Genomic DNA, 27,409 nt, shown 5'->3' on the forward strand with positions numbered 1-27,409 from the left:
AGGGACGTTGTAGAGCGTCCTCTGGTGGACAGACTATGCAATGCCATCACTAACAGGGACGTTGTAGAGCGTCCTCTGCGGGACAGACAATGCAGAGCCATCACTAACAGGGACGTTGTAGAGCGTCCTCTGGTGGACAGACTATACAGTGCCATCACTAACAGGGACGTTGTAGAGCGTCCTCTGGTGGACAGACTTTGCAATGCCAACACTCATAACATGGTTGACCGTCATCATTTGGCCTTATTAATGATTCTGATGAATGAATATTTAAAAAAAACAAAACAATAGTTTGTTCGGGCTCCAATGGTTAATCATAATTATTTTGGAGACAATACGTTTTACAGTAACTTTAGGAATGTTACAGCTCTAAAATTACCAGGTTCCAAGGGTTTTATCTGAGCTGGGGAAAAAAACCTTCTCTTACTTTGCTCCATCGACTTGGAATAACTTGCAAAACTTGCTCCGTCTAAATGATCATGTCCCATTAAATGATTTTAAGGACATGTTAAAATGCCAAGGAACTTTATAAATGTACCCGGTACATGTGACCTGTTCCTTTCCTCTATGTGTGATTTTGTCTGTGCTCTATTTCTGTTTATATTGTAACTGGTGTGCCGTCTTTGCCAGGTCTCCGTCAGAAAAGAGATTTCAATCTCAAGGCACTTCCTGATTAAATAAAGATGAAATAAATTGAATAAATAAAATAACATTAATAATTATTTCATAAAGCACGTGGAGAGTCCGGTACAGCCCGACTCTCGAGATCAAACAGAAAATAGAGCTCATATTGCCGTCTGCTCATGAGCCAGTCAGAGTAGTTCCCTGCACCCCGTGCAGCTTAGTTTCTACATGGAGACAGTCACAGAGGACAGAGGGACGGGAGGAAAACTCAACAGACAGCAGTCGGTTATACGTCGGTCTCAAGGTTTACCAGTTTACCTTAAACGCTGGTACACTTTGTCCCGTCTGTTGTTTTTCAGACAACAGCAGTGACCAGTGCTAGTAGCGTCTGTTAGCTGTTAGCTCCTCTAGGACGCACCGGTGCTAATGTCCTCGCATCCGCTGCAATGCTGTTTATATGGATGTGGTTTAATTTTGCGTTACGTGACCCATTTTGTCTATAAAGCCGTGCCTGTGTTGGATCTCTCCTCTCTCTCCTCTAACTCCGCGCCCGGCCACACAGCGGCCGCCGGTCCACACTTCTGACATTTGTCTACAGCTGTAGTTTTTTATTAACACAGCTGTATATTGTTAAATATGAGGGAGAAACCTGTATTTGTACCAGAGTTTCCGTGGTAACTGTGCTATCGCGGCCGCCACGGCGAAGGACACAGAACAAGAAGTTATTAAATGCAACTAAATTCTGTTGGTAGAGTAGTACTTGAGACGGAGCTGCTGGACCTGGACCTGGGACAGAGATGTGATCCATTGCGATAATATCATTGCTCATAAAACGACGCCGTGTGTCCGCCATTCGACCCCTGCTGGACCCGTTCATAATGATCAGCCGTCTCTCTGTGAGTAGCATCCATCATCCTCCCTCTCAAAGTTATGAGTAGACTATGTGACAATAAAATTTGTTTTGGTTAAAATCAACAAATAATCGCAATCAAAATTTTGATTAAAATAATCGTGATTATCATTTTGGCCATAATTGTGCAGCCCTAGGTCTCAGAGTCACATCTGGAATGGTGTATGCTTGTTTGAGAAGAAATGACACACTATTTGTATGAATACAGAAATCCTGTTGTCTGATGTTACTGCTCTCGCTCTCTAACAAATACATTTTGTTTGTTCGCAAATAGTCAATTTGAGCACGCTAGTACCAAACTAGACGGGAATATACAGTATACAGCGTTTGGTTATTCAGAGCACCACATCGGAGCGCAGAGTTTACTCTTTGATCAGATATTGGTAGTGGTGTAGCTACTGGAGTCCACAGTACAATGTTTAGATTCTACTTTGTTTAGTCTGCCAATAAATGGCAGGTAGCTAACATTAGCAGCCAGCTGTCTGAACACAACAGGCTGATGTCTGTCAGATGAATTAGTGTGCAAGCCTTTCTGATCTGTCCGTGCTGAAACTGATTGTTAAAGTGGATCTCTGGGCTCTAATTAGTTGACGCGTCTGGTACTGACAGTCCATAGCTGCATGGGCTTACCTGTCATTTTGAATATGCACAACAATAACTTGCAGGGGGTGCAGGTCTTCTATTAGTCTTGGTCTGCCTTTCACATGATGACCTAAACAATATGATTGTTATAATAGGACTTGTGGAGGACGTTACTATAAATGCTGCTTTATCATCCTATTAATTAAAGTGCTGTGAAAATTCCAAATTCAATTAAATTTGGAAACTCAGTTGGCAGCAAATTATTCCACACAGTTTACTACAGCATGCAGCTAAAGACCAACAGATACACAGTATCAGTGGTTTTGGTTGAGTCGGGTCATAGTCATCTCTTTTAATGACTCGGTACACCCGAGAGCAGCTTTACTGGGAAATCTGCATTTTCTCTGTAAGATATTTATACAGCAAATTTGAAATGCGTCACTACAGTGCAGTTTGATTTCCTGCTCATCTCTCTTGCCTTCTTTCTTTCACCCTTACTTCTCTCTCTCTCGCCTCGCTCCTGTTTCTCCACATTCTACAATCCTACGTAGTAGATAGGTAATCTGCTCAGCAGCCTAGTTAAGCCGGTTGAACTTTGCTCCTGACAACGTTGGTGTCACCTGAGACCTACGTCTACTTCCTGCTTTCTTTAATTTGTGTTGTCGCTGAGCGATCGGGGGGGAGTGAGACATGTCTGTGGGGGAGATGGTAAGGAGTGCCTCATCAATGGATTCATTGACATGAATTTATCTTGTTATTGAAGTGTTTTTGAAATGAAGTTAATCAATGGAAGATTTTTAATAGAGATAGAGATGTCTGTGTCTGGGATGTGGGTTTTTATTTCTTTTGGGGGAGGGGGGGGATTTGCATCACCTGTCATACATCTTTTCAGGGTCTGTGTGTACTTACCTGGCTGTACAACCATCTATTTGCCATAGCTTCTGCTGGTCCAGGTTCTTCATGGTGTGTAATATCTGATCTGACTGTGTGAATATAAGAATCACTTCTGCTACTGTGTGTAGTAATCTAGCTCACAAGGGCCTCAACTGGAGGGGTGGTAGACTCAATCAGAAAATGGGCTACCATGAGCAGGCGTCACGTGTGTTTTTTTTCCCCTTGGCAAACCGACCGGACGTCACGTGGGGAAGTGGCAGTATCGAAGATTCCATATTTGAATTTGAAATTCCAGATTGTGACTTCATGACGATTGATTTTGATACTCTTATTCATCATCTACATCGCGATATGCACATGCATATCGCGATACTTTGCTACAACTTCCTTGTTGTTGATAAAAGAAGTCAAATTTATATGGTTACTAGCTGTAACATTTTGTTTATTATTCATTTGCATGAATATAAGAATCACGTTGATGGACATTCTGAACCTTTGTAATGTTAAAGTATTTATAGTTGACCACAAAAAAGTTATATTGATGGATTATTGTCTTAGTTCTAAGTTTTGAAACTACAGTTCCCACTAGGGCTGCACTATATTTTGTTTCATCTACATCGCAAGACTTTGATATAACTTCTTTACTGCTTGATAGAAAAGTAAACTTTCACTGTTCTCTTTTTACATGATTGGTAGCGGCCGACCCTTCCCCTTTAAGACAGGTAGCAATGTGGGCAGCGTGTGTATGTGACGTTAGTCTGACAGGTTTGTTATGGGAAGCACATAGTATACACATCTCCACAGCAAAAGTACTTTACTCATTTGTTTTCCCCCCATGTAGACATTCAATCTCGCAAACCGTTTTGGAAACCATTTTTTCCAAAAACTGCCACTCTAGCCATCTCACGAGCCCACTCTTGGATTGAAGGCACCTTCATGGTTAATTAATAATGCCCTCTCCTCCTCTTTATTTATCATGTTCCTTGAAGTCCATTTTTATTAGATAAAGTCATTATAGAGTTCGTTGCCAATCCACTCATGTGCTGTGTCTAAGTGTGCATTTCTGTACTTACACCAATCTGAATTGAGACACAGCTATGGTAATATTGGAACTGTAAAACTGACAAGATAACACTTGAGCTGAGCTAAAAATCAAACATGGCTGCCCTGTGACTCTACAGTTGTGAAAGCTGTTCCTCCTGTGGTATTTGTGTCTTACTAAATCAGTTGGACACGCAGTGCTGTCCAACTTCTATCTGTGGACATGTTACACTGTTTGCCTTCATTAAAAACAGCGTACTGCGCTTTCATTGACTACTGTTGATGCAACGGCTAACCTGGCTGGAGCTAATCCAACTTGTAAATGGAACGCATTCAACTCGGGTGTGATAGATTGATCTATACTAGGGCTGAACGATATTATGTTTTAGCATCGACATCGAGATGTGCACATGCGATAGATGCGGGATGTTGACATAATCCTTTTTGCTGCTTGAAAGAAAAGTAAACTTCCACCGTTCTCCTTTTACGTGATTATTACCGTCCAAACCTTCCCCTTTTAAGACCGGTAGCCATGTGGGCAGCGTTTGTATGTGACGTGGTCCGACGGAAATGAGGCTCTCCGTGTGTAGTAAAGTCCCGTAGGCAGCAGCTGCCGCTGACACAGTGATGTCATAGTTTTGATGGGTAGTCGGTGAAGCTACAGTAGTCAGTGTTTTAGGTTTGCTGCAAATACGAACTCAATCACCTGATTAATGCAACATAATCACAACTTCTCCCGGCCATTTCCCCCCGCAGAAAGCTGCTACCAGCCAAGGTAAAGCTAATATAGTTAGCCTAAAGAAACAAGCACAAAGCTGCTACCAGCCAGGCTAAAGCTAACATAGTTAGCCTAAATAAACCAGCATAAAGCTGCTACCAGCCAGGCTAAAGCTAACATAGTTAGCCTAAAGAAACCAGCAGAAAGCTGCTACCAGCCAGGCTAAAGCTAACATAGTTAGCCTAAAGAAACCAGCGGAAAGCTGCTACCAGCCAGGCTAATTAAAGTTAAATTAAAGTTCAACAAAGAATGGTTCACATTAGAAAATCAATTTTTTCTTCTATGTAAATGCAGTCCCCTACAATATCACCGCAGTAGTCAAGACGTATTTATTATTTCCAAACAGAGCTATTTGTGTCATCTTTTAAAAATTACTTTTTCTTTTTACATATCGCAGTGTATATTGCAGGGGGAAAAAATATCGCAATGTACAATTTTTCAATATCATGCAGAACTAATCTATATCTACACACACACACACACTCTCAAACACACACTCACACACACACACAGCTGGATTTCCTGTCCAGTGTAATTGCAAAGTCAGCGTGTGTGAACTAGGAAGTAAGTAAGTAAACTTTATTTCTGTAGCACTTTTCACAGACCAGGATCACAAAGTGCTGCACAAGTTTATAAAATGAAAATAAAAATAAGATAAATTAAAACAACAAACAGATACAGTAAAACACAGTATTGAACTAAAAACAAGTTTAAAAAAGTGGGTCTTTAGTTGTTTCCTAAAAGTGTCTATACAAACAAGAGAACGAATGGTAAAAGTAAATGGTGAGCTAGGTCATTGTCCAGCCACACACACACACACACACCCACCCACCCACCCACCCACCCACACACACACACACACACACACACACACACACTCTCACACACACACACACACACACACCAATCCAATCACTCTTTGTTGGTGCCCTTGAAAGCAACAATGTTGTCACCTTTTGACTTCAGTGTACACTAAGCAGCGGACAGGAGTGACATGTCTGAGGATTGTAGGATATGCTTAGGGTCATTTGTCAGTCACGCCAGCTTGGCTTAGTCCTTTTAAAAGTGTGAACACACCTTAATGTTGCTCGTGGGTTTCCTCTGACAGAATTGATTTGAGGGGCCAGACTGCCAAGTTGACCAGGAACAAGATACAAAGATTTGAGAGAACTAAAAAGAATAGTTTCTCATTTGGCTTTATTTTTCATTTCAACACAAGGCAGTTGTTGGGTCCCTTGGTTTCCCTTGGTTAGAAGGCACATTTGGAAAAAATGCAGGGTCATTGCAATTCAAACTTGGCTCTTAACAGTGTCTGTAACCCCCCCACCATACTTTGCAAAAGCAAGGCAAGTTTATTTGTGCAGTATAGCATCTTTAAAACATTCAAAATGCCCTAAGTAGTGCAAAAAATGCATTGGATTAACATTTAAACACAATTAAGTAGAAGTTAACAGGGCAAGACTCTAGAATGAAATAATAAAGTAAATGTAAATGTTTATAGCCCTGCCACTGTTCCGTGAAGGTGTGACATGTGGACTTTGTGCCGTTGTCAGGGAGGCCACCAGGCTGAGAGAATGTGCCAGTTGCTTTACAGCCTGGCTGTGTGATGTGACGGGGATCATTAGCGATGGTTTCATTTAGCATAGGTGGGCTGCAGCTAGTACAATGCTGCACTGACACACGTTGCTATAGTTAGGCTTTATTTTTGTCTCTTTAGCTACCAGAATGCAGATTATCACAGGCATATTTCTGCAAAACTCATGCACATTGTTTCACATGTCACCTTCCCATCCAATCAATGTCTTGATAATCTCTGTTTCATAACATTGTTGCTATCTCAGCTACCTTTTTGTATTTTTGTTCACATAGCTCCTAGGGCTGCACGATATTGGAAAACATTTTTTATATTTTTTCCCAACTATATATATTATATAGCCATCAATCCAGGCTAAAGTCAATAATTACCATTTCATGATATTAATAATTTCACTAATAAACAAGCTTCAGACAAATGACAATTTTATTCCAAAACTAGAACATATTTCTGTAAACAGAAAAGCTTTTTTTAAGTAAAACAGCAGCTTTACACCAACCCCCGGATTGATTTATAAAAATATAACTCAAAGTAAATATATTTTTTATAAAACAACTTGTGAACATTTTGGTTCACAATCTTTTGTTTTTAAGTCAACCTTTCTCAGCCTAAGTAAAACAGTGTATGTATCCTGTATGCTTTGCTCATCAAGGTTTTTAGCTAAGGGCAAAGTCTATCAACTTTGCAGGCTCGAGACACTCGTACTGAAACGCCTCTCTGACAGCGAGCTTCTCGCAGGAATACACCGGTGTTAGTGGGCAAGTGTGGCGAGTCGAGGAAGGCTTAGCTTGTGTACTTACTTTCCACCATGCCACCGTGGATCCTCCGGTTTGTCTGTCAGAGGTGTTAGCATGTACAGTGGTGCTCATGCTGAAGTGGACTAAAAGGAGCAATACAAAAAACTCTTTTGGAAATTGATCTTAATGACTTGATTAAAAAAATAGGAGGAAAAAAACAACCTTAAATGACATTTTTCTTTGTGAATGAATAATGTATTGTAAATAGATAAATGTTCTTCCTTAAAACACAGGGGGCATACTTATACACCCCCCCTCTGTTAAATTCCCATAGAGACACGTGGATTTTAATTTTAAAGGCCAGTCATTTCATGGATCAGGATACTATGCATCCTGATAAAGTTCCCTTGGCCTTTGGAATTAAAAGAAGTCATGTAAAATTATGTAAAATATTGTCTGTTATCTAATCACTTAAAATGTTGTGTACTATAAATAATGAAAGATTTCTCCTAAGTTTCTGTATTGTAACGTATACTGTAAAAGGAGTATGAGTGGTAGATGTATCTGAATGTTTGAAAGGGAATTAGGTATGGGAACCACAAATGCAGACATTTTGACATGTTACAATAGTAATTCATTTAATCATAACACTTTGCTACATTAAAGATGGCGTAGAAAAGAATGCTTCCCATTAATTTCTGTGTCTGGTATTTGTTTTAGGAAGTGAAGAAGGAATCCAAAGAGGTCAAGGAAACAAAGAATGAGCCCAAAGAGGAGGCCTCTCATCCACAGAAGAGAGAGAAGAGTGCAGGGAACGTGGCCAACCTGGTTCAGAGGATGAGCTTTATCGGCATCCCGACTGGGGGCTTCCTGCCTCAGCCACCAGCAGCTGCAAAGAGTAAGATGCTCTAGTTTGTTTGGCTAAATGATACCTGTAAGTATTTGTTTGTTTGGTGTACAGGATGAGGTGAAGTGGTGTAATGTGGTTTACTGCATTGGTGTCATGTTTGCTGTGTGTCCGTTAATGCACACATATCAAAAAAGAAGAAAGGTCCATTATATATGTGGATTAATACTTCTTTGGTCTGTTGGCTGTTTGGGTTTTTCTCCTGGAACATGTCAAACACATCTGCGATGCTGCCTCTTTCTAGTGGCTTAGGCTGACAGAGGAGGTGGCAGTTCATTTTCACATTCCCCACATGACACACACATATATGGATCTAACATATTTCCAAAAATGCAAGTAAAAACACATTTTTGTGTAACAGGGCACCTTTATATACACTCTACTTGTATCCTTACCATATGGCAGTGACTGATTTATCACTTTATCAGGTGATCAGAGAATGGAAATGAACAAACGTGCCTCTGAGTGAAGTCAGTTGTGGTAAATGGGGACCACTTGGGTACTTACTGTCCCCAGTCTGGACTTAAAACGCTGGTCTTCCTTGTAGAAAACCTCTTAGATCAGCTCCGACGGATGCGATATCTTGTGCTGTCCTTTCTAAAACGTTTTTTTTTTTAAACCTTTAAATCAATACTGTTTCTGCTTTGGTTGTTGCATTCTTGTGTGCAGCTCAGTTTAATCAATCCGTCTGTCTGTCGACGTTAACTATTTTATTTATGGAGCACTTTAAAACAACCAAAGTTAACTAAAGATTCTCTCTCACTCACTCACTCACTCACTCACTCACACACACACAGCTGAGCTCTTCTCAATTGATTAAAACAGAGACTGTCATGAGCTCATGACAGCAGAACAGGTTGGTTGACTGACTGGTATTTTGTGACCTGCTTCTCACAGAGCCTAAGAAGAGACAGTGCAAGGCTCTTTTTGACTATCAGCCACAGAACGAAGATGAGCTGGAGCTGAAAGCTGGAGACATCATAGACATCACTGAAGAGGTACTTTCAATGCTTGATTGTGTTCAAGATATTAGCTTTTGGTGTGTGGGATTTGAGACATGTTGGTATAATATTACAACTACTTACTGTGTCAATCCACCAAAGATACAACAGCTGTCAACTAGTTATTAGTGATGCTGGCAAGTTGGAACAAGCTAGAGCCGTAAGAAGTGCTAATAATAAGTCAAAGGTGTGTGTGTGTGTGTGTGTGTGTGTGTGTGTGTGTGTGTGTGTGTGTGTGTGTGTGTGTGTGTGTGTGTGTGTGTGTGTGTGTGTGTGTGTGTGTGTGTGTGTGTGTGTGTGTGTGTGTGTGTGTGTGTGTGTGCGACAAATTGCCTAACTCTAAATGCATCATGTGTGTATGAGTTTTGCGATGTAAAACAAATAGACAATATTTCACAGTTTTTATTCAGAATTTTATATTTGCGGAATTTTTTTAAACTTAAAAATAAGGACACATATGGTAATTATTTATCTATAGCAACTTACTGTAGATGTGTAGCATTAGCAGCAACAGGGTCATTTTTGTGGAACTGTACTGAGGTACACATGACACTCAGAGCAACCAGATTTCTTTGTATTGAACAATTAAAAAAGAAAATCCCATTACCATGTGTGGTGGTTTCTGCTTATAATGTCTTCCCTGCAGGTTGAAGAGGGCTGGTGGAACGGCAACTTGAACGGCAAGTCAGGACTATTTCCCTCCAACTTTGTCAAAGAGCTGGAGGCCACGGTGGAGGACGGTGACTCCAATGACACGGCGGTAGATGAGACGGGTAAGATGGAAGCAAGCAGGGACCCATTACTGGGAAGGGTGCACCTTGGTTGGATAAACAGGGAAGGTGGACTGGAAAATAGAAATGTATGTTTGGTTAGGCAAGATACCAAAGCAAAGTTCAAGGCAGGCGCATAGTGATGGTTTCTCCTGTTCTTTACAGATTTAACTGTGGCCGTCAGTCTGTGCAGAGCTTTAAAATGCACTTCATGTTCAGGAACTAGGCCGATAAATTCCCCCTGCTTTTCCTACGTCAGCTCTGTTCGCATATAACATCTGCTTACATTGTTTATCAGAGACCATGTTTTCCCTGGTTTAGATATTGGAGAATTTAATGCAGAGTTTTTCATGTTGTTCTCTTTGCATTCTGGCCGGTAATTCACTGTCAGGAAAATGAAGTGTAGTAGTGTTATGTGCTATTGCAGCTGGAACAAGCCTCAACAAGAAGTTTGGCTGGGGGTTCAGTCTGCAGCAGGATGTTCCTAAGCCTTTCGTCTGCTTGTTATATATTGTTATTGTTATGTATGTGATACACATTCCCTGTCTTGCATCTGGTTTTCATCAGGGCTGTAGTATACTGTAGACATTCATAAGAACTTTTTTAATGAATCAGCATTTTTCTTCATAGACATAGCATTGTTATGATGGGCATTTTTACACACACACACCCACACACACACAATCACACAATCTTAGCACCTTCTGGTCGCTGAAAGGGGAATAAAATGTGTATTTTCCAAGACAAATCACTATTTTGTAAAATGTTTTTATGTTTATTTTGTATTTTTCATACTTGTTTTGACTTTTTATTTCTTGAAATGTTTTTTCATATTATTATATATTATTATTTTATATATATATATGTATATATATATATATATATATGTATATATATATTTTTTGACTGCACCCCTGACAAAGTCAAACGGCCTCCACCCCCCATAGTGCCACGGCACCCTGATTGAGAAAGGCTGATATATACAGTATTGCAGGAGGAAAAGCTGCAAGATGTGATTCTTTCACCCTATAAATCACACTCTGTCTCCCCCTGTTGTATCCCCTCCGCAGATGAAAGTGGAATGGAAAGCACCCCCACCCCCACATCCCCTCAACCTGCCTCAGGGAACGGAATCATAGCTCAGCCCAAGAAGATCCGAGGCGTTGGCTTTGGAGATATTTTCAGAGAAGGGTCGGTCAAACTAAAGGCCCGGCTGCCAAGCTCCGAAACTGAGGAAAAGAAGGCTAGAGTAAGTGTGATGCAACTTCACAATACAAATATTTAACAGAAGAAATGCTGCTGAAGGTGTGTGTCACAGAGCATTAGAACACTGGCGAAAGAAACAAAAATGTTAATCCCTGTGGTTTACCTTTTCATTTACATGCCACTGCGAAGCCAGGGTTGCTGCTAGAACAAGCCACCCATTTAGACATATTGACCATTAAATATCACATAGACATTTGGCAGCCGAATTGTATTGGAGCTCCATCCATCCATCCATCCATCTTCATCCGCTTATCCGGTATCGGGTCGCGGGGGCAGCAGCTCCAGTAGGGGACCCCAAACTTCCCTTTCCCGAGCCACATCAACCAGCTCCGACTGGGGGATCCCCAGGTGTTCCCAGGCCAGGCTGGAGATATAATCTCTCCACCTAGTCCTGGGTCTTCCCCAAGGCCTCCTCCCAGCTGGACGTGCCTGGACCACCTCCCTAGGGAGGCGCCCAGGAGGCATCCTTACCGGATGCCCGAACCACCTCAACTGGCTCCTTTCGACGCAAAGGAGCAGCGGCTCTACTCCGACCTCCTCTCGGATGACTGAGCTTCTCACCCTATCTCTAAGGGAGACGCCAGCCACCCTCCTGAGGAAAACCATTTTGGCCGCTTGTACCCTGGATCTCGTTCTTTCGGTCATGACCCAGCCTTCATGACCATAGGTGAGGGTAGGAACGAAAATTGCCCGGTAGATTGAGAGCTTTGCCTTCTGGCTCAGCTCTCTTTTCGTCACAACGGTGCGATAAACGGAATGTAATACTGCACCGGCTGCTCCTATTCTCCGACCAATCTCACGGTCCATGGTCCCCTCACTCGCGAACAAGACCCCAAGGTACTTAAACTCCTTCACTTGAGGTAAGGACTCACTCCCTACCGGGAGAAAGCACTCCATCGGTTTCCTGCTGAGAACCATGGCCTCAGATTTAGAGGTGCTGATCCTCATCCCAGCCGCTTCACACTCGGCTGTGAACCGATCCAGTGAGTGCTGAAGGTCACAGACCAATGACGCCATCAGGACCACATCATCTGCAAAAAGCAGCGATGTGATCCTGAGCCCACCAAACTGCAACCCCTTCCCGCCCCGACTACGCCTCGATATCCTGTCCATATATATTACAAACAGGATTGGTGACAAAGCGCAGCCCTGGCGGAGGCCAACCCTCACCTGGAACCAGTCCGACTTACCCCCACGCCTCACACCATGGGCAACTCAGGAGTAGGACAACCCCTATCCAGGAGTACGGTTCCAGAACCGAGACTGTGCGTAGAGGTAAGCCCCACCAGATCTAACTGGTAGCGCTCCACCTCCCGCACAAGTTCCGGCTCCTTTTCCCAACAGAGAGGTGACATTCCATGTCCCCAGAGCCAGCCTCTGCCGCCTGGGTCTGGTCTGTCAAAGCCCCTGACCTTCGCTGCCACCCATATGACAGCGCACCCGACCCCTTTGGATCCTCCCACAGGTGGTGGGCCCATGGGCTGGAGGGAGAAGTGCCACGTTGCTTCTTCGGGCTATGCCCGACCGGGCTCCGTGGTAAACCCGGCCACCAGGGCGCTCGCTCACAGGCCCCGGGCTTCCACTTTGCGGGGTCCCTCTATCCCTTCCTTGATCGTCCATTAGAGTTTTTGAACCATTCTTTGTCTGGCCCCTCCCCTGAGACCTCTTTGCCATGGGAGACCCTACCAGGAGCACAACGCTCCAGACAACACAGCCCTCAGGTTCACAAGGACACACAAACCTCTCCACCACGATAAGGTGATGGTTCCCGGAGAGGTGTATTGGAGGTGAAATTACCAAAACACTTAAACTTTTTCAGAAAGTGTACAAATTAGGATTCAATATAACAGTTATTTTCTTATCAAGACAGATATTTTTCTGTGTAAAGATACAGAGAGACATTAAAAGTTCTTACAGAACATACCTACTTTAGCTCATGAAAAATGTGCACCTTTAAATTGCACATGTACTTTATTTCCAGAGAGTGCATAAAAAGGGGCAATCGTTAGTTTTGTGTGTAGATTTGGTCCATTTGAATTTTGATTAGTAATATAATGATCTAGTCAATTTTTCCGGTTAAGACGTGGGATATGCCGATATTCTTTGGATTCTAGAAGTGTTCTTTGGATATGTATACAGCGTATTTAGACAGGGTTTCCCTGGGGTCTTAAAAAGTATAACATTTCTAAATCAAATGTTTAGCCGGCCTTTTCAAGAAGCTGGTTGAAGAAGAGAGGCTGTGTTTGCGTGGTTAAACTGTGGAACATTTAGAAAAAATCACTTTCATTAGACATGTAAACAGCTCAGTTGGAATATTGTCTTTTTCAGAATTAAGGCAAAAAATAATATTATGTGCATGTAAACATAATCACTAAAAAGATTGCATTCATCCCCATGTTTAAGTGAAATCAATCAATCCCCCCTACTCATGCAGGATAAATAGCCTGCCATCTGATCCTCTTTAGCAGCAGCTCATGCAAATCAGACGAACAGTGTGTGGGCTCATTTCCATCTGTAATCTTAGTAAATAAAATACATGCAAAATGTGGTGCTCCTGACAGTAATTTGCGGAAATCTAACTTAAACTTCCCCTCAGGCTGGGTAACGTCTTCGGTCTCAGCTCTTCTTCATCCAAATGACATGCGGGTTATCTAAATTATTTATTTCTGTGTTGTTTTGGAGCATCTGGCACGGATTTACCTTTTTTAAAGGTGTCTTTTAAATTTTTTATTTTTGATTTTTTTCAGACAGATCAACCACATGAAATAAAAATAAATAACATTGTTTACTCCCTACACCAAAGGTACATACCCATCTGTTTGGTGTAAATACACTTCCTTTGCTCTCCTCAGCACATTATATTTTATGCAAATAAAAAGACAAACAGGAAATACAACTTAATCTGCCATCTAGTTTGAGATCGATTGAAATTTGTAGAGTTAAATAATTATTCTAAAGTGTACAACAAAAAAACCTGACTTCCTAATTTTAGATGTCTTTTTTGTAATTGATTTACTATTGCGGGGGGAGCTCAAGGGAGGTTACTGACATGTTGATAAGAACACTTGATAAGGCTGCCTGCCTAGTTAAGCATGTAACTCCGCTCTGAAACTCTTCCCTCTTTTCCTTCTCTCTCCCCTTCAGCCCTCCCACTCTCTTTCACCACTGACACGGCTTCCTTTGCTCTCCCCCACTCCTCACATCACCCACATGTCGCATGCTCTCTCACTCTCTTCGGCCTTGACCCACCCACCTCAGCCAATCACTGCCTTCCCCTTTTTGGCCATTACTGGTGATTTCTAAACTGATCAGTTCTGTTAGAAACCAGACTGGTACCATTTAGTACTATGCATTCATTTCTGTTCCGTAACTTTGTTTATATTTATGACCGTCCGTTACATTCAAGCTGTTGCCTAATGAGTTGATACAAAGCTAGTCTCACATTGCCAGACCTTCCTCCACAGCGCTGTGGAGGAGGGAGGATGGGAGAAAAAAGTGCTCTGGTCATGGGCGGTGCTAAGCGCAGGACGGAGCCATGGTGCCGCTGTTAAATAGCTTTGGGAAGCAACTTGTTCTAGTGGAACATGTGGACGTTCAGAAGTAGTTTTAGTCGTCAACAGAAAACTCCAATTGGACAGATAGTGTAGCTAGCTGTCTGGATTTACCCTGCAGAGATCTGAGGACCAGGTAACCATAGTCCTCAGATTGGACAGATAGTCTAGCTAGCTGTCTGGATTTACCCTGCAGAGATCTGAGGACCAGGTAACCATAGTCCTCAGATTGGACAGATAGTCTAGCTAGCTTTCTGGATTTACCCTGCAGAGATCTGAGGACCAGGTAGCCATAGTCCTCAGAAATCAGCCGGAGTTTAAAATTCAATCAATCAATTAATCAATTCATCAGTTCAATTTTCAATTTTGTTCAATGATGTTGGAAATGATTTCCTTTCGTTTGTTTTAAATTCAACAAGCAGTTTGTTGTATTTCAACAGTATATTGAAAGAAGCAGAAATGACTACACTTTAATAACTCTTCATTAATTGCAAGTAATATCGTTGTCGACGTTATTGCATGTCTTCCTTATATTATGCATCCCTAACAATCGTACACCTTTTTAATTTATCTTTATTTCTATTTAATGAAATTAAATTAAATTAATTTACAAGCTGTAACATCCGACATCCCTTTCTTTCCATATCTTCTACAATCCTTAACTGCCAACCCCAACATGAACGGCACCATTCATACACATTTCTAGTTAATAGCACGGAGTCCCGATGACATTACCCCACCCGTTTGGTTCACACACAGACTCATAGACAGGACTCCTTCACATGAAGCCACATATCCACTCGTGCGATAAATCATTTCCATCTGTATTGTTTGCTTCATTTTAGCCAATCCCATCATTACCATCTGCTGCAAAGGCCGCCCATGCCAACGTGACTGACTCGCAGAGAGCAGATGGAGACAGCAAATCCAAAGGTATATATACAGTCTGAATACTGAAAAGGATACTTTAACACGTGGAAAGTGTATTTACTGTCATCAGTTCCTTGTTGTCTGTTTTTCCTGTTTATTTCTAAACTTGGTGTGCTAGCCCTGTTAGCATTAATTGCGTCTGTCATTGAATGAGACCTATTGCCCCGAGGGGAATTTGTTTTGCACTCAAGGGAGCCACATTTAAACATTAAGCCCATTCAACAGTAAAACAATAAATAAAAGAAGAAGACAATAAAACCACACCAAAATCCGACAGCAGTGAAGATTTAGAGAATACAGAAAAAAGAAAATTAGTTACAGCTCCACTGTGTAGTTTGGATATAATGAAGCTGTTATTGAAAAACAATTTATCCCAAGTAAGTGGATTTGAAACCTCAATTTTTGTATGTGTATTGGGGAAATATGATGGGATATTCAAAGAAATGTGAGCCCTTGGTGCCTGCGTAGCTCACCTGGTTAGCAGGAGCCAATACATAGAGGCTGACATGCAGGGTGCGATTTGTCAGGGTAGGGGTGCGTGGGATTTCCCCTTTCTGATCTACAAATCCCTGCCCTTGACATTATTTCAATTGAATATTAACGTTCATAAATAGTGTTTTGGGCATGATCAAAAATGTTTTGAATATATATAAATGTATTTTTTTGTACAAATTGCACCCTGCTTACATGAATAATAAATATTTTACTTCTAGAATGCTCTGCTGGGCTTCCTTGTGTGCTTTTGCCAATACATCTTGTTCAGACTCCATCATTACTGTTTCCTCAGAAAAGGAGTATTGTAAGGTCACATTTGCTTTTGAGGCTACAAATGAGGATGAGCTGACAATAAAAGAGGGTGATATCATCCACATCCTATGCAAGGTACGTTTTCTGTTCATATTGCATTAAAGTTGTGGAATTGAATGGCAAAACATGTGGGCTTATAGACACAATCACTGTGACATCACGCTAACACAACAATCATCTCCGGGTTGACAATTGTCAGTGGATTTGAATTGTGAAGATATGTAAAATCTGCTACTTTTTTTTAAAATGTCTGTTGTAACTTTCAGGTGTAACCGTAACATTTAAAGATATTTAGTTAAACACTGTGATCCAATGTAATGTAAGGCAACCAATATAAAACCCACCTCTTATTGACATTTTAATGTAATGTTAAAGTTTAGTGTGACATACAGTATGTTGTCTAGGTTAATGTCAAGTTGTCATAACACACAGATGGTTGTGAGATCTTGGACAATGCTAACTTTGCATTAAAAGTGTGTAATAATTTTGCCGAATGACACTAAATGACAACAGTCATGAATAGTGAATGAATAGTTTTTATTTTATGCAAAACATTTTAGGCTCATCTATTTTCGTCAACAATAATGCATGTTAATTTAGTCTTAGTCAGCGTTTTTGGACATTGGTACAGTCTTGTCATCGACTCGTCTTCTTCATGGTAAAAAGGTTGTTGATGAACATATTTAGTCTTGTCTCGTCTTTAACACTATTGTGTAGAATGACTCATTGATAGTAACACCTTTTTGTCCCACATCATCCCTATTTAGTTGTCTCAGTTGACTGTTTTACTCCAGAGAATTGGATAATAGTGTCACTGTCATTCAGGAATAAAAGATCCCATGGTAGCCAGGCCGATCATAAAGATACCCAGACTCTGTTGGCTCAGCTCAGCGGCCTCTGACAAGCTGATGACCTATGATGACTCTGGGGTGGTCAGTTTCACTTTTTCCTCAGTCGCTTTGGGCACATTTACTGAAACTAAATTACAACTGTCAAAACTCTTAAGTACACTCCTCACACCACGTGGTACATTGAGCACATCACTCTATGTGACCAAATTTAGAAGGACGTATTTATTTATTTATTTATGTTTTCTTGGTTAATGTCAAGTTTCATTACAGAGACATTGACAGGTCATACTGTCTTGCTTAATGTCAAGTTGTCATAACACAGAGATGGTTGTGAGATCTTGGACAATGTTAACTTTGCATTAAAATGTGTGTAATAATTTATCGACAACCCCAGAGTCATCATAGGTCATCAGCTTGTCAGAGGCCGCTGAGCTGAGCCAACAGAGTCTGGGTAGCTTTAAGTTCTGCCCGGCTACCATGGGATCATTTATTCCTAAATGACAGTGACCCTTTAGGAGGGACACTATTATGCAATTCTCTGGAGTAAAACAGTCAACTGATACATCTGAATGGGGATGATGTGGGACTAAAAGGTGTTACTGTTAATGAGTCATTGTACACAATCAAAATATCGGTGTCATCAGAACAAAAGGTTCCTTTGCCACGGCTTAGACCCAAGACATCTTGGCAGCTGAATGGTATTGATGTCAGACATGGCATACACTATGCTTGGTCAATGTATGTTCACACGAGCCAACCACAAACACACAACGGAAGCTAGAGCAGAAAAAAGATGTACAACACTGAAATTATCAGGAACTGTTGAACAAGACTTACAAGGAAAAACAAGATGCTGCAAATGTGTCATTGGTATGTGTATGGGTCATCCACGTCTTCTCTGTCTGGCCATAACGTTTCATCAACATCACACGTGATGTCCTTCCTTGTAATGCACCGAGGGGAAATGATTTTTGGTATTACCCAGCCACCCAACATTCTGCAGTGATTTCTTCGCATGTCACCTGTTGGACATTGGTTGAATTGGAAATTGAATTGTTGTTGACAATATATTAAAATTAAAACTTTTACAATAAATCCACAAACCTAATAGGGTTTAACTATATATATATATATATATATATATATATATATATATATATATATATATATATATATATATATATATATATATATATATATATATATATATATATATATATATATATATATATATATATACATACACACACACACACACACACACACACACACACACACACACACACACACACCATATATATATATATATATATATATATATATATATATATAGGTTATTAGTGATTGTTGCTTGATCTATTTTGCATGTAGGGATTTACACAATAAACATGTGAATGGTCGCATTTAAGAATATTATGATTCATTAGCAAATGAATGCAAACTATTTTGATCTGCAAGGCAGTGCATTTTGTGCCAAAGCAATGTGAAATAACTATAGTCATGTGAACAACTGACCTAATTTTCATGTAAATAGTCTTATAGCTTAACCAAGTTTAAGAGTCATTCCACAACTGTGCCAATGGTAATGGAGGATGTCTCCTTCAGTTTCCCCACCAGGAATGCTCTATCGTAGAACCCTGCCTCCATCTAGTGGATACAGTTGAGAATTGCTTGTGAAAAGATCCAAAGTGGAATTGTTATTTTATTTTATCTACTTCTTTTTGCTTGAGCCCTTTCAACCCCCTTTTTAATTTTTTTTATTATAGACATTTTTACATATTCCTCTCTTCCTGCTTACTACAGTACAGTGGATTTAACATTTGACAGGGCTTTAAAGGTTAAATGAAAATAAAGAAATGCTTATTAGACAGGCATATTAGACAGAAAGTGACAAAGCAAAGATCACAAATCGATCACTAAAGTGTTGTCATTCACGCTTTGTTGATTGGATCTCCACCAGGACACAGGAGAGCCCGGCTGGTGGCGAGGAGAGATCGGGACCAGGGAGGGGGTCTTCCCAGACAACTTTGTAGTCATGGTGACTGAAGCAGAGAAAGAGGTAAGATCAGCGCATGAACAAAACTACTACCATTGGAAACTGTTTTCAGAACCTATCAATCATTTTGCACCATTGATCATGGCCGGGTATCGTTCAAAAAGGTTCAATATCGATACAATACTGTGACTTTGATACCAGTTCCTAAACAATCCTTCCATCCTACGATACCAATTTAAAAAAACAAGAAGAAGTAACTACTTTACACATTAGGCACAACTCTCCTTTTTTTCCTGCATGTCTCTATGACGTGTAATGACAGACCGCCAGTCAGTAGTATTATTATCTCTCGGTAGAAGCAGGCTGCATGCTTATTGGCTCACTGACACTGATGAGATTTACTCCTAATGTTTTGAAATTGGGTATTGAATGACAAGGCGTTATTCACTACTTAATACAAGCAATCTGACGACGTCACTTTGGGCTCTGTGAAATTTGGAGGGGCATCTTAGACTACTTTCTGACATTTTACAGATCAAATGATTAGATCATAAAGATACTAATAGTTAGTTGCAGCACAAAAAGAAACAGTAATTATCTTTTTTGTTTTGCACAAAATCTAACACTGTCTAACTAGCAAAAATAAATGTAATAGCTGGCAACGTTTCAGTACGAGAACATCATCAGGCAAATCTGTTCTAGAATGTGACATACGAACGCTGTTTCACATCTGCTAAAGAGGGAAAGTGGGCATACATAACTAGCTTGGAGCCGGTTGTGGTCCAATATGCAACCTTAACAAGTGTAGAGGGGAAATTAGCATCTTATAGGACACATACACTAAGAGTTCGACTTTTCAGTGAAGTAGGAAACTCTTTGTGTGTAGTAGTTCAGCTGGTAAAATGGCAAATAGTTGTTATTCATACATCATATTTCAATGCGGGAGAAGAAATGGATGTGATGTTAAGACAGGGTTAGTAGTTTGTTCTCTCTGTGGAAATGTACTGTGGCTGTAGTGCGTGTTAGTGCCTGCAGTGCTTTGGCCCTGCACTGGTATGAACAGCCTTCACACATAGGGGACATTACTGTAACCATTCTTACATAGTAGTCTTCAAAATGTTGGTTTTTGATGTATTGTTTCCCTATTAAGAGAGTAAACTAGTCACATCAATGTATAAAATGTCCATTTTTTTAAACTATAAATAATAATAAAGAAACCATCATTAAAATGCTGACTTTGAAGTGAGAAATATGTATGTTATGCTCTTCCACATGGGCAATAAGGCCTGTTGATAATCAGCCAGATGCCTCTTACAGTAGGTGAGTACGGATGCTGCCCTGTGACATCTTTGCAAAGACGTGAACTGCTCACACACCGATAATCCTGAAGCTGTTCTCACTGTTGTTGAAGACTCCAATCAGGCTAACCTTATGAGGATTATGGCTGACTTCAATCAACATATTGACTGCCACTCCACACCACTATTGACGTCACTGATGGCATATACTTTCAAAGTAGCTTTATTGTCATTACATTGAGAACAATATAACGCAATTTAGAAGAAGACAGGCGCAACAATAAACATAGAATTACTAAGAACACAATAAAGTGCAATAGGATGTTCAAGCACAGCGGGCAGCAGCAATACGAGGGCAATGGAGCCAGTAAATACCATTCAATGACATGTTCTTCCAGGCATTTTTAATGATCAGTCAACCAGCTTTTGAAAACTATCTCAGGTAATACTCATGTGTTTGAGCAGACTGTGTAAGTGGTCTCGTGGAATGAGTGAGTGTGTCTGTTGTGTATGAAGGCGGAGTCTAACTGATTTATGTTTTAATGCAAAGGACATTGGAGCCTTTTGATGTTATCACAGAAAAAGGTTTGAGGTTTTCCACAGACATTATTACTTCATTATATTCTGTCTTATGTTTATATTTTAGACTCCCATGTCGAGAGGGTCACTGAGATCATCTGCCAAGCAGGAGTCAGAAGAGGTAAGCTGTCAGTGTCTCTTATGAGAGAAGACCACTAAGGGTCTTTGGTATGATCAATAGCCGGGTGGAATTGAGTGAACTCTATCGGCTCTGAACACGTGGTGTGTCGTAATCATTTCAAAAGAAAAAAAATCCCAGCTGGTTCTGACTGCCTTTTTGATCCCTTTCAGTTCAGGTCTCGTATTTATGCATGTCATGGTCAGGCAAGTAAGGTTTCCATGGGTACTTTGGTACTTGGTCCAGACCCCGGTTGCCTAATCTAGCTTGTAGTAAACAGAGAAAGATCAGCATCTTCATTAAGTACAGGTGTAGAACACCGTGGTGCAGGATCTCCTAGAAGATTCTGGAGGTAATAAAAAGGCAACAATAGGTCTGAAACACAGAATGTCAGAACTGCAATAATATTTGAAGAAAAAGATTAGCCGATTAGCTCAATGAATATGGGCAGAAACCCACATGACAGCATCCTTAAATATCCTTAAACTAGCAAAGACACTTGCCTAGTTAGTTGTTCTTCCTCTCATCCCTCAGGCTTGGGATTTCTGTATCTGAGATAAAATATGTCAGCCATTCTGAGCTATTTTTCATCTCTCCCCCTCTCTTGTTCCTAGAAGCCGAAAAAGCCCCCTCCACCGTCAAAAAGCATAGGTAAGAAACACTTTGCATCCTCCACCTCATTAAATCTTATCCACTCAGCAGTAAGTGTGAGGAAATGGTGCTACTTTGTAGGTGGCTTCAACAAAAGCTCACTAATTGTATTACATTTACCAGGCAGTAGCCTATGAATATGCAGAGGCACATTGATAGGGTCTGTAGTTGTAGTATCTGATGTGTGTTGGTTGCAGTCACAGCAAATTTCATTGTAGTAGATTCTCTCATTAAAGAACTTGTTAAACATAAAAAAGAAGTGTTTTAACTCAGCCTTTTAAAATTCCGTTCCGGGATTAGTAAATCATCCAGGCGTAACAAAGTGGTTTTCTGTCTCTAAACTGGTTTACAAATGTCAGATGTTGATGAGCTAATTCATGACTTAGTTTTGGAATATCACAACTGAGACATATAATGGGGTGAGACTATATAAATGAGAATATGACTAAGAGCTGGATATTAGAAGCAGTTAAAAAAAGAAAAGAAAAAAAAGTCATACCTTGAAAGAGGAGTGGTGATTCTACAAGATCCTGACAGCCTTCATGATGATTGGCTACATTTTAAATGGTATGTTGAAAGAAGGAAACATAGTATGTTGGGTTGTTTCATGTGAATAGTGGGACAGTTGCTTTTTAAACTACATAGCCAAGTAATACTAAATAGGGTTTCTGCCTGGTTACCCATGGTAAATTTCCACCTTTAAATACCACATAAAATGCATCTTTATTTGCCAAAGTATAAAAGTATGATGTAAAACCATTAGAGACCACATGATCTAGAATCCTTAATTATGTCACATCCTTTCGGTAGTAATGGCCGAGTGAGGCTTTGTGAACCAGTGTCTTTATTTTCTGAGCCACTAGATGGCGCTCTCTGTTAAACAAAGGGTGGAGAATACACTGCATTGCAATGCCTTAGGCCTTTCTCTTAAAACCAAGAGCGCCATCTAGTGGGTTCAGAAAATACAGACACTGGTTCACCAAGCTTCATTTGGCCATCACTAGCTTTCAGTACTTCCCAGCAGTGTATAACAATAATTTCCAATCATCTGGTTTTTACATGTGGAACCTCCCAATGTTCCAATTAAGTACAAATACATTTTACAACTTACTAACACGGCATCCAGTGGCAAGAGAAATTGTCAAGTCTTTTGTACATTAAATGTTAACACTTTTAAATACCTTCTATTCCTAATGCAAGACTTCCCCCGACCTGCACGATACCCTGTTAATGTATGTTTGCACATAAAAGTTGTTAATCCCCGTATATCAAATATCTGTTTTTTCTTATGTCTTTTTTCATTATTTATTGTCAGACATTTGAAGATGAAGACAGATTTGTTATCAGAATCTACAATGATTTATAATAAAATATTTTGTGTATAAGGCAAATTTTTCAAATTCAGGCCACACACAACACAATGATTCTTTAGCAGAAATCTACCTGTGTAGGACAATTTCTCTTATTTCTCTGACCCAGTGTTTCCTTGACAATGTTTTTTAGCAGTGGGCGCGGGTCTGTCCGAACAATGATCTCCACATGTATACTTACATAATAATCACGTTTTCCTCACGAACGCACAAACACAATGAAGAAAAAGAATAAAGTCTAAACAGACATCAAAGCCCAGTGCTGCTCACTAAACCCACATCAGACTGCAGTATCGCAGTCCACCTGCAGGGGCGTGGACAGGCTTTCCAACAGACAGGATCTTTTAAAAGACATCCACATTGTTCTTCTGCCCTATCTCGGATACTGTGGTGGCAAAAATGTTGGCGTGGCGGCCCGCCATTTCCAAATCAACAGAGGAAACATTGCCTGGCCCAGTGCTCCCAAGCCCTGGCCCAGGGACCTGTATGAGGCCGTGGAACATCCGCTATCGGACTATAAAATACAAATCATAATCAATGAACTTATTAATTTTTGTCTCTTGATTTGTTTAACTAAAGTAGTATTAAAGGTGTGTCAGTAGAGAGAAACCAACCAATCAGGTCTGTCAGTAGAGAGAGACTAACCAATCAGGTCCGTCAGTAGAGATAAACTAACCAATCAGGTCCGTCAGTAGAGAGAAACTAACCAATCAGGTCTGTCAGTAGAGAGAAACTAACCAATCAGGTCTGTCTGTAGAGAGAAACCAACCAATCAGGTCTGTCTGTAGAGAGAAACTAACCAATCAGGTCTGTCTGTAGAGATAAACTAACCAATCAGGTCTGTCAGTAGAGAGAAACTAACCAATCGGGTCGGTCAGCAGAGAGAAACTAACTAATCGGGTCTGTCTGTAGAGAGAAACTAACCAATCAGGTCTGTCAGTAGAGAGAAACTAACCAATCAGGTCTGTCTGTAGAGAGAGACTAACCAATCAGGTCTGTCAGTAGAGAGAGACTAACCAATCAGGTCTGTCTGTAGAGAGAAACTAACCAATCAGGTCTGTCAGTAGAGAGAGACTAACCAATCAGGTCTGTCTGTAGAGAGAAACTAACCAATCAGGTCTGTCTGTAGAGAGAAACCAACCAATCAGGTCGATCAGTAGAGAGAAACTAACCAATCAGGTCTGTCAGTAGAGAGAAACTAACCAATCAGGTCTTTCAAAACGTCATTAACAGTGCCCCCCCCCCCCATGTGCAGTGATTCCTTCTGCGTGAACACAGTGAATCTGACTGCTGGAGATGTGACAGAAAGGCAGAACAGTTGTGTTAATCCGTACCTCTGTTTATTTCCTGTTTTCCGGTGAGGTCCACACTAGTCAATTGTTGAACTCATACAATCCAATATTCCAAAATGTATTTTTTCTACTAAAAGCAGTTTGCCGTTGTTCTGTCCTTAGTACTGACTATGTAGGAACAGGCTGTAGGCTGACACCCCAGTGGAGCCAGCAGATCAGAGCTGCAGGCTGCAGCAGGTCAAAGGTTCAGGAGCCTACTGTTGCTTAGTGACCTAGGTGCATGCTTAATAGCTCTGGAACTCTTGGAACTCTGTTACAACAGGGCTGCAACCGACTGTTTGCCTAGCTAGGTTGCATAAAAAATAAATGCATTTTATGCCCCCCCGTTTTCCCAACAGGGAAATGAAACGAAATAAAACAACCTGAGCAAATAAAACCACAGCCAACAACGTGTTCTAAAATAAGTGAAATTAAGTAAATGGATATAATGTCACTTTGCCCTCATTTGGCACTAGAACAACTAATTATTAAGTTTTCAAAGACACCCCTGTTCCAGATTGACATGGCGGTTTCTCTTAGTGTGTTTTCTGGTTTTTCTTTAACCAAAACACCAAACAAATGCAGGTTAGTTTCATGTTGCTTCGTTGTCACTGTTAAAGCAGCAGTGCTTCATATCGGCACCAAGATCTACAATTGCAAAATGCACACTTGCATCATTGTTTTTTCCCTTTCTGCACAGGAAGTATCCAAGTTTGCTTTCATGACCTTGTACCACATCATCGTGTAGCAGTTTGATGTTTGTGTGTGGGTTTCTGAGACAGTGAATCAGTGAATGTGTCCGTACATGACTTCCTGTCTGTGTTAAGATTCTTTTCAAGGGTGTATGTCTCGCCAGTCAAAACCACAAAGAAGTGCATGTAGCTATAAATGCACCGTACAGCGTGTGCCAGATAGAGATGGATATTAAATCTATATGGATGTTACTTTATGTCTCCCAATGCCTGGTAGAGTGGGGTGTATGTGAGGGAGTGTGTGCATGCTTTTGTCAAGCAAGCAGTAGTTTTCTTTGTTTCACTTGTGAAATTGTGTGTGTGTGTGTGTGTTCCTTGTCATTGTCTGGTGAGTTTTGGATCAGACAGTCACGGTGACGTTCTGTGGACCATGTTCCGTTTTTCAGCTCCCAAGCCGGAGGTTCCCGCTGCCGACAAGAAGCCTCTCCCAATCATGCCAGAGTACAAAGGTAGGACGTCTTTAATCCTTCCTCACATCCATCTCCACCGTCCTCATCTCATTTCATCACTTTGAACCCACATTTTAGATTCTAAAGTAAGCTCACAAGCAGTTCAAGTCAACTTTATTGTCAGTATGTGACAGACATCCAGAGGAATTGAAAATGCGTTTCCCTTTGACCTACGGTACAAACTACAAACTACACAAAATATTCACAATACAATAATACACTTCAAATAGTGCAAAGAGTGTATGCTACTTTTATTTTTTTATTGGTTTTATTTATTTAGTCTACAGAGTTTGAATAGATAGATAGATAGATAGATAGATAGATAGATAGATAGATAGATAGATAGATAGATAGATGTTTATTGATCCCAAGAAAAATGGGAAATTCCTGTGTTACAGCAGCAAAATCAGTCACAAAGCACAACATATAAATATAAATGAAATACTAGGAAGAATATACATACATACAATATACATGAAATAATAATACGAATAAATAAAAAAGACAAATATATTTGAATATGTACAGGATAGGGGAACAAAAATGTGCAACTGCTTAAATAATATGCTAAAATTTGCTAAAATGTAAAAATGTGTGCTTCATGTAAATGTAAATAAACCAAATGTGCAGGTTGCATTAGTGCAGTAGTGTGGTGTCCAAAAGTCTCATCTACACCCAGAGATGACATGTTAAAAAGTGTTATTGCTTGTGGTATGAATGATTTTCTGTAGCGGTCCGTGCAGCATCGAAGCTGTCGGAGCCTCTTTGAGAAGCTGCTCCTCTGTTGGACCAGTGAATAATTGAATTAAAGGGATAATAACTCATTGTGACGTTATTAACACGTTCAAAATCAGCATGGACAAAACTGGTATATGAAATCAAAGTAGGCACCAACAATACCCACATGATACAAAATAATACTGTAAAACTAGGGAGGAAAATTCAATTAGAGTAAAGTGAATGGGTTCTAGATAGGAATGAACAGATTTCCCCTGCGGTCATTCTGGGTGTGTCACATTCTTTTCACATTGCAAGAGTTTCAGATCTGAGTCTTGTTTGTTGGAATTACAACATCTAAACAAACATTTAGTTACTGTTTTAATGGTAAAACAGTAATTCTAGGATGATTATGAAATTGTTAACACCAATTTCATAACACAACAGAAAGGAGCATGACTACAAACAGTTTGGCTATAAAATGACCCGTTATGGGTCGTCTTTCCACTTTTCCAACCATCATAACTCATAGATGTGGTTCAAAATAAACACAGTTTACTGATTTACATGTGAAAACATGTTGGCTCTATACGCGCTAAATTATTTCTTTTTTAAATGGAGTCTGGTGGGTTCAGTGAATGCAATTTTGCGGATGTTTGTATGTGTCAAAAAAAGCAACAGAAAGGAAAAGTTGACCTCCTTAGAAATCCTTTTCATAATGTAGTCACACACGTGGAATATTAATCTGAGTCTGTCAGTCTCAAAACGAGCACTTTAATGAAAGTTGATACAAGCTGGACAATTGTCTATAACTAATAACTTCCATTGTAGCTTGTAGTAGATTTGTTTTTCTTTTCTATATATATATATATATATATATATATATATATATATATATATACACA

At 40.3% G+C, this 27,409-nt stretch overlaps 1 protein-coding gene across 3 annotated transcripts in view; it reads left to right on the forward strand.

The window, feature by feature from the left end:
- cd2ap (CD2-associated protein) overlaps positions 1–27,409 on the forward strand; it is a 62,263-nt gene that overhangs the window by 17,373 nt on the left and 17,481 nt on the right. The window contains exons 1-11 of one of the 3 annotated variants that reach the window (XM_034899807.1): positions 2,590–2,824; positions 7,881–8,058; positions 8,965–9,065; positions 9,715–9,841; positions 10,909–11,087; positions 15,501–15,588; positions 16,373–16,467; positions 19,204–19,302; positions 21,184–21,237; positions 21,849–21,885; positions 25,725–25,787. In XM_034899807.1, coding sequence (XP_034755698.1) covers positions 2,807–2,824; positions 7,881–8,058; positions 8,965–9,065; positions 9,715–9,841; positions 10,909–11,087; positions 15,501–15,588; positions 16,373–16,467; positions 19,204–19,302; positions 21,184–21,237; positions 21,849–21,885; positions 25,725–25,787 — 1,039 coding nt within the window. In that variant the 5' untranslated portion in view covers positions 2,590–2,806. Of the gene's footprint in view, positions 1–2,589; positions 2,825–7,880; positions 8,059–8,964; positions 9,066–9,714; positions 9,842–10,908; positions 11,088–15,500; positions 15,589–16,372; positions 16,468–19,203; positions 19,303–21,183; positions 21,238–21,848; positions 21,886–25,724; positions 25,788–27,409 lie in introns of those variants that run through there. The other 2 variants (XM_034899804.1, XM_034899806.1) reach the window with 2 other exon arrangements.

This window comes from Etheostoma cragini, chromosome 18 (assembly GCF_013103735.1).
Source record: "Etheostoma cragini isolate CJK2018 chromosome 18, CSU_Ecrag_1.0, whole genome shotgun sequence".
Taxonomy (NCBI): Eukaryota; Metazoa; Chordata; class Actinopteri; order Perciformes; family Percidae; genus Etheostoma; species Etheostoma cragini.